Source organism: Lipomyces doorenjongii (assembly GCF_038497915.1).
Source record: "Lipomyces doorenjongii strain NRRL Y-27504 unplaced genomic scaffold V1508scaffold_6, whole genome shotgun sequence".
In the NCBI taxonomy this organism is placed as follows: Eukaryota; Fungi; Ascomycota; class Lipomycetes; order Lipomycetales; family Lipomycetaceae; genus Lipomyces; species Lipomyces doorenjongii.
The window spans coordinates 404854-420167 of record NW_027118073.1 but is presented as its reverse complement, the minus strand read 5'-3'; the positions used below and the strand labels follow the sequence as shown (position 1 = coordinate 420167).

At 45.9% G+C, this 15314-nt stretch overlaps 8 protein-coding genes across 8 annotated transcripts; 4 read left to right on the top strand and 4 right to left on the bottom strand.

The window, feature by feature from the left end:
• Window positions 1-321: 321 nt before the first annotated feature.
• V1508DRAFT_411211 (Fibrillarin-domain-containing protein) lies at window positions 322-1849 on the bottom strand. Its single transcript, XM_066939429.1, has 4 exons — window positions 1644-1849; window positions 1430-1540; window positions 728-1365; window positions 322-668 (listed from the first exon to the last, which is right to left on the bottom strand). Exons 1-4 carry the CDS (start codon window positions 1774-1776, stop codon window positions 612-614), a joined length of 939 nt encoding a protein of 312 aa, XP_066798121.1. The 5' UTR covers window positions 1777-1849; the 3' UTR covers window positions 322-611.
• A 304-nt stretch (window positions 1850-2153) lies between these two features.
• V1508DRAFT_430605 (60S ribosomal protein uL22) lies at window positions 2154-2877 on the top strand (the record flags this gene model as incomplete). The annotated part of the gene is made up of 3 exons (XM_066941913.1): window positions 2154-2462; window positions 2623-2677; window positions 2738-2877. 3 exons carry the CDS (start codon window positions 2154-2156, stop codon window positions 2875-2877), a joined length of 504 nt encoding a protein of 167 aa, XP_066798120.1.
• A 327-nt stretch (window positions 2878-3204) lies between these two features.
• On the top strand, window positions 3205-4378 carry V1508DRAFT_248604 (AhpD-like protein). Its single transcript, XM_066936378.1, has one exon. The coding sequence runs from the start codon at window positions 3496-3498 to the stop codon at window positions 4291-4293; it is 798 nt and encodes a 265-aa protein (XP_066798119.1). The 5' UTR covers window positions 3205-3495; the 3' UTR covers window positions 4294-4378.
• On the bottom strand, window positions 4253-6397 carry V1508DRAFT_411202 (uncharacterized protein). The gene is made up of 2 exons (XM_066939428.1): window positions 6012-6397; window positions 4253-5964 (listed from the first exon to the last, which is right to left on the bottom strand). Exons 1-2 carry the CDS (start codon window positions 6069-6071, stop codon window positions 4465-4467), a joined length of 1560 nt encoding a protein of 519 aa, XP_066798118.1. The 5' UTR covers window positions 6072-6397; the 3' UTR covers window positions 4253-4464.
• On the top strand, window positions 6182-8083 carry V1508DRAFT_411201 (peptidase M24, structural domain-containing protein). The gene has a single exon (XM_066939427.1). The coding sequence runs from the start codon at window positions 6547-6549 to the stop codon at window positions 7972-7974; it is 1428 nt and encodes a 475-aa protein (XP_066798117.1). The 5' UTR covers window positions 6182-6546; the 3' UTR covers window positions 7975-8083.
• A 223-nt stretch (window positions 8084-8306) lies between these two features.
• Window positions 8307-9000, bottom strand: V1508DRAFT_395429 (uncharacterized protein; the record flags this gene model as incomplete). The annotated part of the gene is made up of 2 exons (XM_066938054.1): window positions 8307-8752; window positions 8787-9000. The coding sequence occupies 2 exons, from the start codon at window positions 8998-9000 to the stop codon at window positions 8307-8309; spliced, it is 660 nt and encodes a 219-aa protein (XP_066798116.1).
• A 2158-nt stretch (window positions 9001-11158) lies between these two features.
• On the top strand, window positions 11159-12399 carry V1508DRAFT_411195 (uncharacterized protein). Its single transcript, XM_066939426.1, has 3 exons — window positions 11159-11743; window positions 11798-11855; window positions 11904-12399. The coding sequence occupies exons 1-3, from the start codon at window positions 11234-11236 to the stop codon at window positions 11948-11950; spliced, it is 615 nt and encodes a 204-aa protein (XP_066798115.1). The 5' UTR covers window positions 11159-11233; the 3' UTR covers window positions 11951-12399.
• On the bottom strand, window positions 12373-15072 carry V1508DRAFT_349656 (ribonucleases P/MRP protein subunit POP1-domain-containing protein; the record flags this gene model as incomplete). Its single annotated transcript, XM_066936763.1, has 7 exons — window positions 12373-12573; window positions 12630-13385; window positions 13441-13687; window positions 13739-13830; window positions 13876-14821; window positions 14878-14968; window positions 15033-15072. 7 exons carry the CDS (start codon window positions 15070-15072, stop codon window positions 12373-12375), a joined length of 2373 nt encoding a protein of 790 aa, XP_066798114.1.
• Between the last annotated feature and the right edge of the window lie 242 nt (window positions 15073-15314).

The following is a 15314-nucleotide window of genomic DNA, read 5'->3' as shown; positions in this document are numbered from 1 at the left end:
CTGGCAGTGGTTAAGGCGATGATGCTGGCAGTGGTTAAGGAAGCTGTCTGCATCTTTTATTCGGTTGGCCGAAAATGTCAACCATAGGTATGAATTCCATAGTTATTGGGGTTAGGGTTATGCACCATTGTCGGGACTAACGTATAATCACCAGGCTTCTTCTTTGGGACTACCATTTGGGTTTGTCGTGCCCTAGGCCGATAGCAACCAAGTAGCGATTGGCAACTTCTACTGCTGTTTCATCAATTCTTACTTTGGCCCATTGGAAGAGTAAATGATGAGCAGTGGAGCTGAGTGAGGAGCTCAGAATATTTTCATTTTGCTTGTACTAAATGGCGAAAAGATTCGCATTGAATGACTTGGAAGTTGTAAAGCAGGGTATTACTACGCAGTATACAAGTAGCTTACATAGAAGACTGCACTCGGTAACGCATTAAGTTCATCACTACACCGGGGCATTTAGCAGAATGACTGAAACAGTCCCTACAGAAGCCGATAATGTATTTACCTCGCAAAAGTAACATGATACCACGAATAGACAAAACATCAAACACAAACCGCGAATATAATTTACAAGACCAATCAGAATATTTAACCCGTAACTTTACTTTTTAGTTGGACGATCTCAAATACTTTCCGACGACAATGCAATGGTCACGCTCATAAGGCTAATCAGGCTTGGTTAGTATCGTTCTCTGAAATGAAGCTCCAAATGGAAATGTTATACCTCTAATGTCAACTGCTCCTGTGGCTTCACTCTCTCTTTCCTCAATTTCTGAACCTCGCTTGCGAAAACAGTCTCAGCATCGACCGTTGAGTCAATACAGTTTGCCTTGATGGAGATTACGACACCACCTTCATCCTTCAGGAACATATGAGAGTTCAAGGCAATAATACGGGCTTGATCGGGCTGGGCTACATCGGCGAAAACAACGTCGACCATCCCTACCAGCATTCTATACTTCTGTGGGTGACGAGCATCCTCAATAATGGGAATAATGTTTGGTCTCTTCTTGGCCATGGTTATCAGATCACGACCAGATCTGTGCGAAAATTCAACCGCGTAGACGATACCTTCCGGGCCGACGACATCAGAAACGTGGCTAACGGAAGTGCCAGACGCAGCACCGAGATAAAGAACTTTCTTTCCTGGAGCAATGTACAGCTCATCTAAACCGCCCATGATACCAGCCGCCAATTTTGATCTGAAAGGATTCCAAACACGATATTCTACTTTAGTAGGAACGCCATCCGGGGTAGACGCGGGGACATCGACTGCGATTCGCTTCTCGCCATAGACGGACTCGCCAGGAGTCAAATTTCTGGTAACCAGCATATCTTCCTTTCCACGAGCAATGAAGACACCTGTAGCAAGCACTGTAAACAACTGATCGCTCGCGACACATCAGATGATCCATGGGCGACTTACCAGCATGTCTATGAGGCTCGATGATAACCTTTGATCCGCCTTTCGCTCCTCCAGTGGCTCCACCCCTTCCTCCACGACTACCACCACGACCACTGCCTCTACCTCCACGGGCTTATATGCACTAGTTAGCTTCATGCACCATGTAGTCGCATATACGCGGCAAGCTGCCCGGACAAACATTGAATATGAAATCCTATGAATCAAAAAAACTCACCACCACCTCGACCACCACCACCACCACGACCTCGACCACCTCCAACCCCACCTCTCGCGGAAAAGCCACCACGGCCACCACGGCCACCGCCTCTTGGGCCTCCTCCTCGTCCTCCTCTTGGTGTGAATGCCATTCTAATTGTTTGATGTGGCGAAGATGAAGAGTGATATTGTTCACTCCAATATGAAGTAACTGGCTCAGCTGATACTAACAGCTGTTGAATTTTTTTCGACTGATCTCCCGAAATTTTAAAGTTTTTACGTACCACAAATCTAAGACGATGGGAATCTGCGTAAACTACTGCATGGCCGAATATCGTGGGCTCACAAGTAAAATTACAATTAGGGCTAGACCCTATTCAGGTTCCCAGGGCAGTCACAAGCAGACAGTCGCTCGATGGTCCAGTGACTGTTGGCCGTCACCACACCGAGAGTGCGACATTCACGAAGGTACCTACTTTGTTATTCAAGACCAGTCCATTTGTTTCTTTGACAATCACCACAAATTGCAATGACTCGCTACGGTGCTACCCCCGCCAACCCCGCTAAGAGCGCCAGCTCTCGTGGATCCTACCTACGAGTTTCTTTCAAGAAGACTCGTGAGACGGCGCAGGCTGTCAATGGATGGGAGCTCCAGAAGGCTCTGAAATACCTAGACAACGTCAAGGACAAAAAGCAGGCTATTCCTTTCAGAAGATTCGCAGGTAGCATTGGACGAACTGCACAGGGTAAGGAGTTTGGTGTCACCAAGGCCAGATGGCCCGTCAAGAGTGTCAACTTCATTGTTGACCTGCTGAAGAACGCCGAGGCCAACGCCAATGTACGTTACATGTCAATTTCGATTTGATTGGATGGTTGCTGTTATTTGCGTACGATACTATATGCGATGCATTATTCAAAATATACGTTATTCAGAGTGAATGAATGCTAGGAGAATGACATATTTAGTGCGAAATATACTGATTATATTCACGTTACAGGTCAAGGGTCTCGATACTTCTAAGCTCATCATAAAGCACATCCAGGTGAATCAGGGTATGTTTTTTGCTCCGTACCTAGATAGGGAGAATCAATACTGATGTATTGACTGTGTAGCTCCCAAGCAGCGTCGCCGTACATACCGTGCCCACGGTCGTATCAATCCTTACATGTCGTCTCCATGCCACATCGAGGTCATCCTGGTCGAACAGGACGAGGAGATTGCTAAGTCCAAGGACATTGTTAAGTCTAGGTAAATGGGTGAAGGAGGGCAAAAGGTTTTGTACAGCTTAATGAAGAGGGTTGGGTCATAAAAAGATACTTTCAATTCGTTGTCATCGTGTAACCATAATTCTACACCGCTAAAAGAATAAACTTCGTTCTTCAGTGATGCATTCATTCGTTCATTGGTCTGAACGAGTTGAATTAGGAGCGACGGGTATAAATTTTCAAAAGCTTAATGCAGATATTCGTGCCGAACTGATTGTTTGATCCGAATTTGCACTTCTGGGCTTAGTCACTATGTCTTGGGGTACGCGGGTACTACTTCAGAACCCTTAAAATCATCTGACCAGTTTGTTCACTTTGGAGTAGGAACCTCTAAGCATTGGTTAGGGACCTCTAAGCATTGGTTTTGTCACTTCATTTCAGGTTTTTCAGTAAGGTATAAAACGGACCGGTCTGAAGTTAGGACATGAGTATACGGGGGAACAATAATAACAGAAGCGCACGCGCATGCCGGATTCAAAGTCCCACGTATGCGGCGGTTTTGCATGTTGTCACCCGTACCTATGGACACCAATTAGTGCCAACCAACAATTCAGAGCTAAATACTAACTTACCGTAAAGTTGTGCAATTGCTTACCGAGCAGACAATGACTCTATTAACGGGATCTATCTTAGCATCACTACGATCTACGCCGCTGCTAGCCAGCTCATGGTATTACATCGCCGCTGCGACATTAAGCGTGTGTAACAGACCCGAGGAGATTCCTGTGATATTCCGATACGCTATAGAGCATGATGCGGCCTCCCTTCATAGCATTTCAGCCCAAGAGACATGGTCGAGGTTATCGCCACCAGGGTCGCCTTCTGGGTCCACAGCTAGTTTTGGTTCTGAGGACGAGAGTTTATTTGTTGAATGCTCGAACGCCGACCCAGATCGTGTACGAATCATTGCGCGAAAAACACGGGAGGCCCTGCTCAAGGCTGCGGCATTAGTTGGATTGCCTAAGAGTATCAACTCATTGATTCAACTACGGAATGCGACACCTCACGAATTCCGGGAAGACGGCGTGATGCGACCAGCGATACCAATGGAGGAGGAGGTTCACCGGGGAACAGAGTTTTGGAATCGAGTCTATGGGAAGGTGTCTCGGAGAGTGCTATCACAAATGAGTACGGCGTACCCCGATCTCGCGCACTATACTCTTCAGCATGTCTACTCACCGCTGCTGTCGTATACTGATGTGCTATCAGCAAAGGAGACATCATTTGTGATTATTGCATGTTTAATTCCACAGGATGTGAATCCTCAGTTAAAAGGGCATTTAAAGGGCGGTCTGAACAACGGCGCCACAAAGGAAGAAATTATGAGTGTACGCGATCTTTCGATGAGAATATGTAGACTATGTGGCATTTCATGGAAAGATGAAGTGGCTAAACTATCGTAGCTGCGTGTATAATTTCACACTGCATTCTGTTCACAGATATCTGAACCGTTATGCCCGAATCAAGATAGCTACATTTCCGCAGCCCATTGTGCATAAAACTATACCAAATATCGCTGGTCCCACGGCTGTGATCGAATATGTCAATATGTATATACGACGAATTCGACTCACTTAAAATACAGTGAGAGGCATGAAGTCATCAAAACTATCTTCAAATAATGGATGAACTGGTTGCTCCTGATCACGCGAATTTGTCGATTTGAATATCCTAGTAAATTTATCTAGGCGTTTCTCAATCGACGCCAAAGCATTGCGTGGATGTTTACGCACTTGCAGTTTCCATTTCCGCAAACTCAGTGATTTCAGGCTGGCCTGTATCCGTATATTGAGCACTTGATTGTCGATATGTACCAGAGATTTTCTCTTGAATATGGAAAGTAGACTTCGCTTGCTCTTGTTATCGCCGTTCGCAGCAACAGAAAGCCCTATCATTTCATTCTCAAATATGTCAGGCTCAAGCTGAGCTAGCTGTAGTAGAGGCTGCATCGCTCCTGTTGACAGAAAGGGGTACACTTTTACCGTATTTGCACTCACATCATCGCCATTGGCGGGTGTATCATCAGTATCCTTATCGTTGACTCCTTTCTCATCGATACTCGATCGCGACCCGGCACCGGTGTTATTCAGCTCATCTATCGCCTCCAGGGAATCTATAGGCTGCCACTCTTCTAGCGATTTCACCATTGCTGATGGCGATTGGTCATCAGATCGACCAGACACCCGTCGCGCCAATGGCGACATATTACTATTTAGTCCTACATCCGTGCGCTCTGAGTCGTTTTTGAACGTGAATGTGGTTTTCAATCTTGACTCGATTTCCTCCTCTGAGCTGCTGTCATAAATTCCTCCGAACAATCCCATCCTATCAAAAGCGGTCACCACAATCTTTTTGCCAACATCATTCTCTGTCTCTGATACGACATCAATCCCATTGCCTTCCAAATCCTTTACCTTTGACGTGCTTTCGAGTTCGTCGAACACAGAACTTTCGATCCTGCGCAATGCTCCTGTCTTCGCTGCCAAAGATTCTCTATGAGCCTGTACCTGTCGTACACGAGACGCACAGATACATCCATCCTCCTTATAGTTTAGATTTCCGACAGAGGGTATCAATTCAAATGAATACTCACGAGAATTAAGTAGCACAGGCTGCAGTTCGTCCATCGCGATACTCTCCGCTGTTTTTTGTTCTGGAATCGACGCATTCGATCTCGTGGTCGCAGCGCCATAGATGAGGTCGGCTTGATTTGGTCGTCGTTGTGTGAGACGCCGACCTGTGCTAGATAAATGCAAACCTTCAAGTAAAGACCCTTCAGCCGACAATTTTGAGCGTCGTAGAGGCAGTGAAATGATACATCCTTCCCTGCGCTCCTGGTATTGATTGCAAGTTCGAGGCGGCTTGGGTGACAATGTCGAGGGAGCCAATGGAATAGGTGTATAGGACAATAATGGTGTATGTACTAACAAAGAAGCTGTTGGTGAGGGGCTCGGAGACCGCGCCAGCATGGGCAGTAGATGCCCATCGAACGATTTTTCGAATACGCCATCGTATAGTGGGGATGGAGGGCCACCAGCAAAAAAACCTTCCTGCGCAATGCTCAGCTCTGGTACCTAAGCGTCATTAGAGAATGTAGATGTCGACAGACTTGTAATCGTACCTCTGGCCCAGCAGTGCTGAGAGCCGTACTCAGGTAATTTAGAAGAGACGAAATAGACATGTAAACTAGGCACCTAGTTTGGGTGATTAAATTTAGTAGTCCACTGGAAACTCCAGCTGTTAAAGAGCAGGAGAGTGTGAATGAAAGTAAAACAGGCGCGCAGGAGAGGGATGGAATCGCCCAGGCAATTTGCGAACTGGCAAGCGACCGATTCTCAATATTTACCCATATTTTCGTTTCGGTGAATTGTTACAATGGGAGTCCCTACTATGGGGATTGAAATAGTTTCTGCCGTACCTCTAATCAGCGTCAATTATTCTTTCGGCTTATCTGTTATCATTCTCTGGGTACCACGTAATATTTATTGTGTGTAATTAGCGATCCACGTTGTGGACGCGTACAGTCCCCGCACGTTCGAACCGCGACTGGGAGGCATTAGGGGCAGGGGTGCGCGATGATCGATTGTGTCATACGTCTGCGCATCCAAAGCAAGTTTTCGCACTATACAACTCTGATTCTACAAGAAACCTGAGGAATGACAATCGAGAAGTATCCAGCCAAGGCACACGCATTGCGTGTCGAGCAAAAATTGTATGCACTGGCTCCCATGTACTTCAGCAATGCAGCGGAGGCACCCGTGTTGCTATTTGCTTCACCACGTACAGTCTACTGGCCGTTCTGCGACCAGACACAGCCATTCCGACAAAACCGGAACTTTTACTACTTATCTGGTTGCGACCTACCTGACTCGTATGTTACTTATGATACGAGCAGTCGAACACTAGTCTTATATCTTCCACCTGTCGATGATGACGAGGTGATATGGAGCGGGCAACCGATATCAATTGACAAAGCCAAAGCTCAGTTTGACGTGGATGATGTGAGATACAGCGATAATCTAGTGAATGATATTGTTTCGGGATTTAGCAGCCGGACGATCTTCACCGTCGAGTCACTCACTGGCTCAGGGCATGCCAAATTTCTTGGAGAGTTGCCAAAATTTGTCAAGGCGATCGCTGAAGCTGATTCGCACCTTTTGGAAGCATTGGAGGAATCAAGAATGATTAAAGATGAATATGAGATTGGTTTAATGCGACAGGCCGCCGCCATCTCGAATCACGCGCATTTAAAGGTCATGTCTACCCTGAACCTCCACACCAATGAGACGCATATTCATGCCGAGTTCGTGTACCACTCCTTGCGTGCGGGCTCCAAGAACCAGTCATATGATCCTATATGCTGTTCAGGGCACTCGTGCTCGACATTGCATTACGTGAAGAACGACGAAGATTTTGCTGGTAGACAATTGATCCTGATTGATGCTGGTGCCGAGTGGAAGCATTATGCATCCGACGTCACGCGAACTTTTCCTATCAATGGTGAATGGACGGTGGAAGCTAGGGCGATTTACGACCTTGTGTTGGACATGCAGACGTCTTGCGAGAAACTTGTGGCTCCGGGTGCGTCGTGGGAAGAATTACATTTACTAGCACATAAGATTCTTGTCAAAGGATTTTTGAAGTTGGGCATCTTCAAGGGTGGTTCAGAGGAAGAAATTCTTGAGTCGCGAGTGTCGTCTGCATTTTTCCCGCATGGCCTTGGTCATATGCTCGGCATGGATACGCATGATACTGGTGGTAAGGCAAACTACAGCGATCCAGACCCGATGTTCCGGTACCTTCGTATCAGGCGCAACCTGGAGCCCGGTATGGTTGTGACTGTCGAGCCCGGTATTTATTTTTCGCCATTTCTGATTAATCCATATATCCGGGGTGACGAAGGTCTCGGGCTTGGGGGAAAGTTTATTGACACCGATGTTTTAGAGAAGTACTGGGATGTTGGAGGTGTGCGTATAGAGGATGATGTTGTAGTTACTGACACTGGGCGTGAAAATTTTACGAACGTGCCGAAGGACCCAGACGTCCTTTCAGCTATTATTATGAAAGCATTGGGCACTTCCTGAATAGTGTAATGGGTAGAGTGATGAACTGTAATGCTGCAACACGTGTGTCCATGGTCTTCACACCAATATAGATATGTAATAGCCATCTACAATAGTAGCCATATTCCGCAACAGTCAGCGAAATCGTCGCCGTGGAATACAGACATTCGCCAATTAGTCACTCCTCGGAGATGATGGCCCCAGCTCCCTGTCCAATTTCGCCCCATACCCAGAAAATACCAGTAGCCCCACCTAACTGCGTTTACAGTTCACCAAACGCCAGAATTTCAAAACATTGATCAAGAATACAGAAAGTCCAAACGTGCAAAAAACTAAGGTTTATCTTTATAGAATCATAAAACTATATCTGACGGGTCAACTGTGAGCGGCAGCTTACTGTCAGGAGACTTCGACTTCACATTGGAGCAATCTCCTCTCATACGATGAATAAACGCCAAATTCGGAAAATATTCGCCATACCTTTTCGTCATAGGGCATGCGATCCCTTTAGGCAAGGACTTCTTCACAGCTGACACATATCCGGCAAATTCAAGGTGCGTGATTCGGGTACCAAAAATGTCACGCATCGAAACCTTTCCATGGTGCTTAATATTTAAGGGCTCCTTGCATTCGAAGTTAAGGTCGATTTTAGTCCTGAAGCCTACAGGACCATTGAGACAGAAAAATGCTGCGAACGCGTACAGTAGAGCTGCCTCGGTCTTCGTCAACTCCTTCGTAAATTCACCTTTGTGGACCACCTGCTCGTGGATACCCAAGCCTTTGAAGCTCTGCGCCAGAGCTGTCGGAGAATAAGAAACTGGACCAGAATCTACCAACGTAATCTTCATCCTTTTCATCGTCATTGTCATGATTATTAACACTGACATCAATCCTCCATGCTGATATCCAGTTTTCAAGGCTGTCGCAGTCTCCTTCTTTAGTTGTGTCAATGGGCGGCGACACTAGTCCAGACTCACTGCCAGTATATTCGAGAAGCTCTCCGTCTGAAAAATCATCCGAAAGCGAGGTCATCTTAGTTGATGGCATGGTTGGAGTTGCGGAATGGGCAATGTGTTGATGGGGTTGACGGCGAAACTGCCTTCGGTCTTGACAGCGAATGATTGAAGTTGCTGATCGGCACACTGTGTGTGCTCAGTAGACTCAATGTTCAATGCCTGCAACCGATGAAGCCCAGCGGGCGCATATGTGACAGAGCGGTCCAGGATTGCGCAGCATACGCGCGAGCGATCAACGCGAACCGTAACGTGATTTGGCTCAGGAGGTACCACCAAGGAATTGCCAACACTTACCTGCAATACATTATGATTCGCTGTGCTGTGCTGTACGTCGCACGTAATTACATAATTTTGCTTCTCGAAAAGTAGGATTTATTTTTAGACTTACAGCTGTTGGAAAATGGATGTTGGAGCGCATATGTGTATACGTCATGTGTTCGCAACGGGGTGTCTTGTAGACGACGTCACGGAGTGTGGCACCGCCCTTATCTGTTCTTGAAATCATCTGTCAATTAATACGTTGGGGTTGGGGTGAATAAGTTGCCTGTTAACTACTTATTTAGGGCGAAACAGCTTTTATCCGAGTCATTTGGATGAGTGACCGTGGTTTGGCTTATTTTTGCTCTCACAAACTCATGTCTAAACTTTACACTTTTAGGAGATCAAATGGCTGACGTTACACATATATGCAAACGGTTAGGATTTTTCGCGAATTATTCCCGTAATAAATTACCTGAGCGTATTGAACAATACCTCTAATATTATTCTTAAGCCATTAGCTATCGTTGAATATGATATTGTCTTTTGTTACGCTTGTCGTTCGCTGGGAATCTCTCGCATCCCCTTCTCGCATCCCCTCTATCCGTTGTATGATAGCGTTTAACCCTAACGAGTGGCCACGCCCTACAATAAAGCAGTCACAGCCAATCTCACTCAAACTAACTGCGCTTGGAGCGTAAGTAAATCGCGGTGAATCGTCGCGGAACGAAAACCGAATCCAAACAGATCAGCACTTTGCATCCTGAAACTCGCTCAATCTATTCTACTACATTTTCGACCAGAAACTGAGGGAACTGTAAAAATGGTGCGTTTGCGTCAACATTAAAAAGCATTACTGATCAGTAAAGTTATGATCATAATATGATTGTAATTATGGGTGAAGAAAGGAACGATTACTAATATCGATTGGTACAACAGGGAAAAGTTCACGGATCTCTCGCTCGTGCCGGTAAAGTCAAGTCGCAGACTCCAAAGGGTAAATAACATTTTACTATGTGTGGCCATCGGTAGCTAAGAAGAAGGTGTTCTATAAAAGAGGAGGAATGTGGAGATAGTGTTGATATTGGCTCTCACACAAGGAGAATAAACCACTGACGATTTCAATAGTTGAAAAGCAGGAAAAGAAGAAGGTCCCTAAGGGACGGGCGAAGAAGCGCATTCTTTACAACAGTATGTGCAACTTCTTTAATATTTAATAAATGATCAAGATGGGATGAATTTCTGATATACGGTCTTCCAGGACGTTTCGTTAACGTGACCCTCACTGGCGGACGACGAAAGATGAACCCCGCTCCTACCTCCGCTTAAACATCATGCTAATACATCAGCACATCCGATAATCGCGTCATATCACACAATCACACTCGACATAGTAGGAATCAATATAAGGGCGAGATTCATTGCAGATGGACTGGGTCTTGGATACGATGTAATAAAAAGTACGTTTATTATATTGAAAACTTGTTTCACGTGCTATTATTGGTGTTCGCACTTTTAAGGGCCACTGGTCGTCAAGCTGCAGTAGAACAGACCAATGGTCTAATACGACCAATTTGTACGAAATCTCCTCATTATCTTACTGCCTATGATATTCATATTGATACAACTGATCTCGTTTTGGATTACCCGTTACTGATTACAGCTTTGTAACCCGTCTAAATGCTGTGCATGTTAATTTACGTTGCAACCTATGAGTTCAGATGAGGACACCCTTGTCGGTATATGTGAGACCGAGGTCACATTACTCTAGTCATACCCCGGTGCTATTATTTCATGTAGCTGGTATTGGCGTCTACAATCGTAGGATCTGTCGACCATAAGACGCAAAGCTGACGAGAGTAAGTTTCGGATGGAGAGAGGAGAACCTGTGCGACTCATGTGACCCCTGAAAATTTGGTCAAACATTGTAACTGCTATTAAATATTTTACCACGACATTACTTAATCTACTCTGAGCCATATCAGTCTAAGATTTGTTCGTGTAATATGGCGCCAATACTACCTATGGCAGCAATAACCTCTAACTCGTCTTTCTCACCAGCTCGATCCTCAACTGTGAATCCAAGCGTGTCACTCGAATCTCAGCCAGCACCATTGTCGGGCGAACCACGACAGCCAGATCACAGCCCGGTCCCTCAACGCGGGCATCGACTGCCCGGCGCCAGAAGAGACCCAGGTGAATTACCGGCAGATCAGGAAATCGATGCGATTGTAGCACGGATCAGTGCGAAGCATGCTGTGCGCGGTGTAATTGTGGTCGACATGGAGCAAGGTGGAATCGTCCGCTCGTCCATGATTGATGCGGATGGTGGCGGGGTTATATTAGGAAAGAGCAGGTCTCGCGGCGCGGAACAGGAACCAAGTGTTGCAGGATCACGGACGGAGAAAGTGGACGAGGAGGAAGGTGACAGTGATCTAGTTGCTAAATACGCTGCTATTTGTGTACAGTTTGTTAAAGCAGCGAGTGATGTAGTTGACGAATTCTTCGAAGAAGATGTAATTGGCTCGTCCGCACTCGATAGTTTCACGGCACTAACAACTTTGTTTTAGGACGATTTGAAGCTTCTTCGACTACGAACTAAGGAGCACGGGTTAATGATTGTGCCTGGTAGGTAGGCTTGGGTTTGCTGTTGTGACACACAATTGACATGCGTAGATTCTCGATTTATATTGGTAGTGATCCATGACGTTCATGCAAAATAGCAATATTTTACGCGATTATATAGTCAAGCAATTTTTCCTCGTGTGGCCACATTTGTATAGTCGTGGACTCGTTGCGGGTCTCTCAAGTTGGACGGCATAGATCAAGGTGCACAGCACAGTTCTTCACAACTTCTCATCGATCTCATGGACACTTGGTGATATCCCCCGCGCATCCTACATTGCCACAACAATTCCCAGGTAACCGTGCATACCGTCGTGAGAGGTAGCAACCGCGACCGGAGAGCGCGGAGCATGCTCAAGAACGTCCGCTACTTTAGTGTGTAATTTGTTTTTGCGCAATGTCTACAAGTGCCTTATTACGGAAATAGGTTTATTGATAGAATAATGCATTGTTATGGGAAATGCAAATTTAATTTATTGTAGCCAGTATCCAATATGCACGATTATACTATGAGCTAGTGTTACAGGGGCTTATACAACGCCAGCCGGCCAATCCTCTCGCCTACATCTCTGATTATGCAGTACCTGTAATTGAAACCTCCATTCTGCTCTACCTTGGCCCAGGACAGGCTTGCTATTCCACTGCCTTTGCCCTCCTTTAAATTAAATCCGCCAGTGGTAATGAATCCAATGAGAAAGCCACTCTTGGGGCACATAGGATACTCAGACATCATTAGAATTGATCAGAAAGTCGTCGCGAGAATAGACGCTAACATACCTCAGACGATTCCGGCACAATTTTACGATTCCGTTTTAGCTGCATCCATCTACTTCTATCTTTGACTGGAATAGCGTAAACACGGGCGCTCGGAGACGGCACTCCCCTCCCAATCATAATGATCTGAACTGTGAATAGCGCCGTCGAAAGATTCAGCTCCTTCCGTAACTTATTCCTTTCGGATAGAATTCTGGATAAATTGGTAATCATCCATGGTTCATCCGCAGCAGACAGAGGTGTTTTCGACGATTCCTCAGTGACATTATCAGTGGATGACCCTGCAGCAGAAGAATCCGGAATAGCAACATCGTTCTGCTGCTTGGCCAGTTGCTTCGACGGATCATACACACCTTTAGGGTCGGAATGCAGCAGATACTGCCAGTCGCAGCCAAATGGATTCCCAACCTCCCCCTTCTTTTCACCATTTCGGAGATCTAAGGTATCGTAAATGATCTTTTTGCTTTTGGGTCTACTCTTCCACACTTTCTCGTGTAGAGTCATGGTTTCCTTCTCTTCGATCAGACCAGCTGATGTGCCAGGATAGTCATCCGGGAAGTAAGGAAGCATCCGCTCCGATAAAATCTGATGGTATTGTTGTAATCCGCCATACATTGTGTAGGCTGGAATGACCAACTTCTTGAAAAATATGGCCACCCACTGCCATGGTACGAGGAGTGATATTCCTCCACTAGCACGTCGGATCATTATCGCAGGAATTGACACGTCGTCAATAAAAATCAGCGATTCTTTCTTCAGCTGTACATAGTTGTTAGGAAAACAGGCAATAGAACCCAATATCCGCATTTCGTACTAAAATTTGTGAGCCACTCGTAGCATCCACGGCCTTAGAGCTAGCGGCTCTCCGCTGTTGCAGGCGTCCGTGAGCGATTTTGGCGTGCTCGACCCGAATGCTGCGGCCCTCAATGGTAAATAAAGGAGACGGTGTTCTTGACCCTAGATGTCGAGTAATCTCGTTGAGACTCCTGTAGATGAGAGCTTGCTTTGACACGTCATGGGGCTCCCACGAGGAGAGCTTACGATCGCGCGATGGAGTTGAACTATTCGAGTCGTTAGTGACCCAAAGTAAAAGAACAACTAGACAAGTATACATCGTTCTTGGATCGAAGAACTTGAGAGGAAAGACAGCTCCTAGCGGGATTAGCTTTGGATCCCCTGCTGCAGTCGCTGTGCTCCACGCTTCCTGTCTAATGTTAGTACTACTTAGTAGGAAAGTGAAGTGACTCACATGAACCGTAGCATCCTTCTCCAAATTTAATCGGAGATTGTGTCCAATGACTTTAAGCGACTTCGGTCCAAATATGTCAATTGAGCCAATTGCAAATCGGCAATCTTGCACTTCTATGCCGGGATCCGGATGCAGCTCTTGTTCCCTAGTCATCTTTACTAGTGACAAAAGCATCTTCCATGTATCGTCAAATGTAGCGGGATGAACTCGAATCAGAGCTCGACTTTTTTGGGTCGCCAAGTCGTCATGCAATTCCGTCGTAGGCTCAAAATATATCACAGCTTCGCCAATGGCATTTTGTATCGAGTCATCGTCAGCAGGCTCCTTGTAAACGTTATATATCGGTCCTTCAAATGCTCGGTCGCCTAACAAGTACGTCTTTCCGCAAGCTTTGCCTTTGGATATTACATTGACGATATTGAGCACGCCGTCATGATTTCCTTGTAATATCATTGTTGCATAGTAACTGGTGTCAAATACTATACCACTTCCATTTTGGCTTGCACGATGAGTTGGACGAAAGCATTTCTCATTAGGGTGAGACGGTATAACGTAACCCCACTTTTTGACCATGTGGGCTCGTTTTGCATGCCACAGATGCGTAGGTAACCACGTCTTATCTTTTTGTCTCCCCTTAAACTTGCGTTCCATAACCACCTTAGTTGCCAGCTCATTGACACCAACTGAGTATGTACTTCGTTTGCGATTATAGTGATATGTTTTCCGCTGACGAGCGAAATATCGCAACTTCAAAGCGGTATCGCGACGGAGATGCAATCGCGTTATACGCTGTCGCTTCTTGGGTGTCATCTGGACTCCACTGTCCTTGTACTCTTGCTGAGCCCGTTCACGAAATCTAGGGGGTAGGAACCGTACATGGTGACTCGCTGCTCGACGTCTCAAAAACCGTGGAACAACTTGAAATGTTTGCTGCTTTTGTATGGCCCTACAAATGTGAAATTAGCTGACTCGTACCTGCTGCTAAACACCATAACGGCATACTTCGACTTCCGCATAGAAGCAGACAATTGCTGAATTTCGTATTTCCGGGAAGAAACAAATGCTGCGACATCAAGCTGCCCGTTCTTCAGACCTATCCTAATTAGCCTACAGCGCACGACTCCATATGAATTTGTCCACAAAACTGATATACACACTTGATTCGGATGGCTGTGACAATATCGTTCTTGCATTCATCATCTTCACACGCTTAAACTCGTCCCGGCCTCTGTTAGCATCACCCGCTGGTCTCTTGGTGCCTTGTCCCGGTTTATTAGCCGGCCATAATCCAGCTTTCTGTGTCGGTAGCATTCTGCTCATTTATTGAAATATAACAAAATTTAAGGTAATCTGCAATTCGATCATCCAATTGAGAGGCTGCCTTAATAAGTGGACTTGCTGTAACAGTTATCCAAACCTATATATGCCAGGGGTTGTAT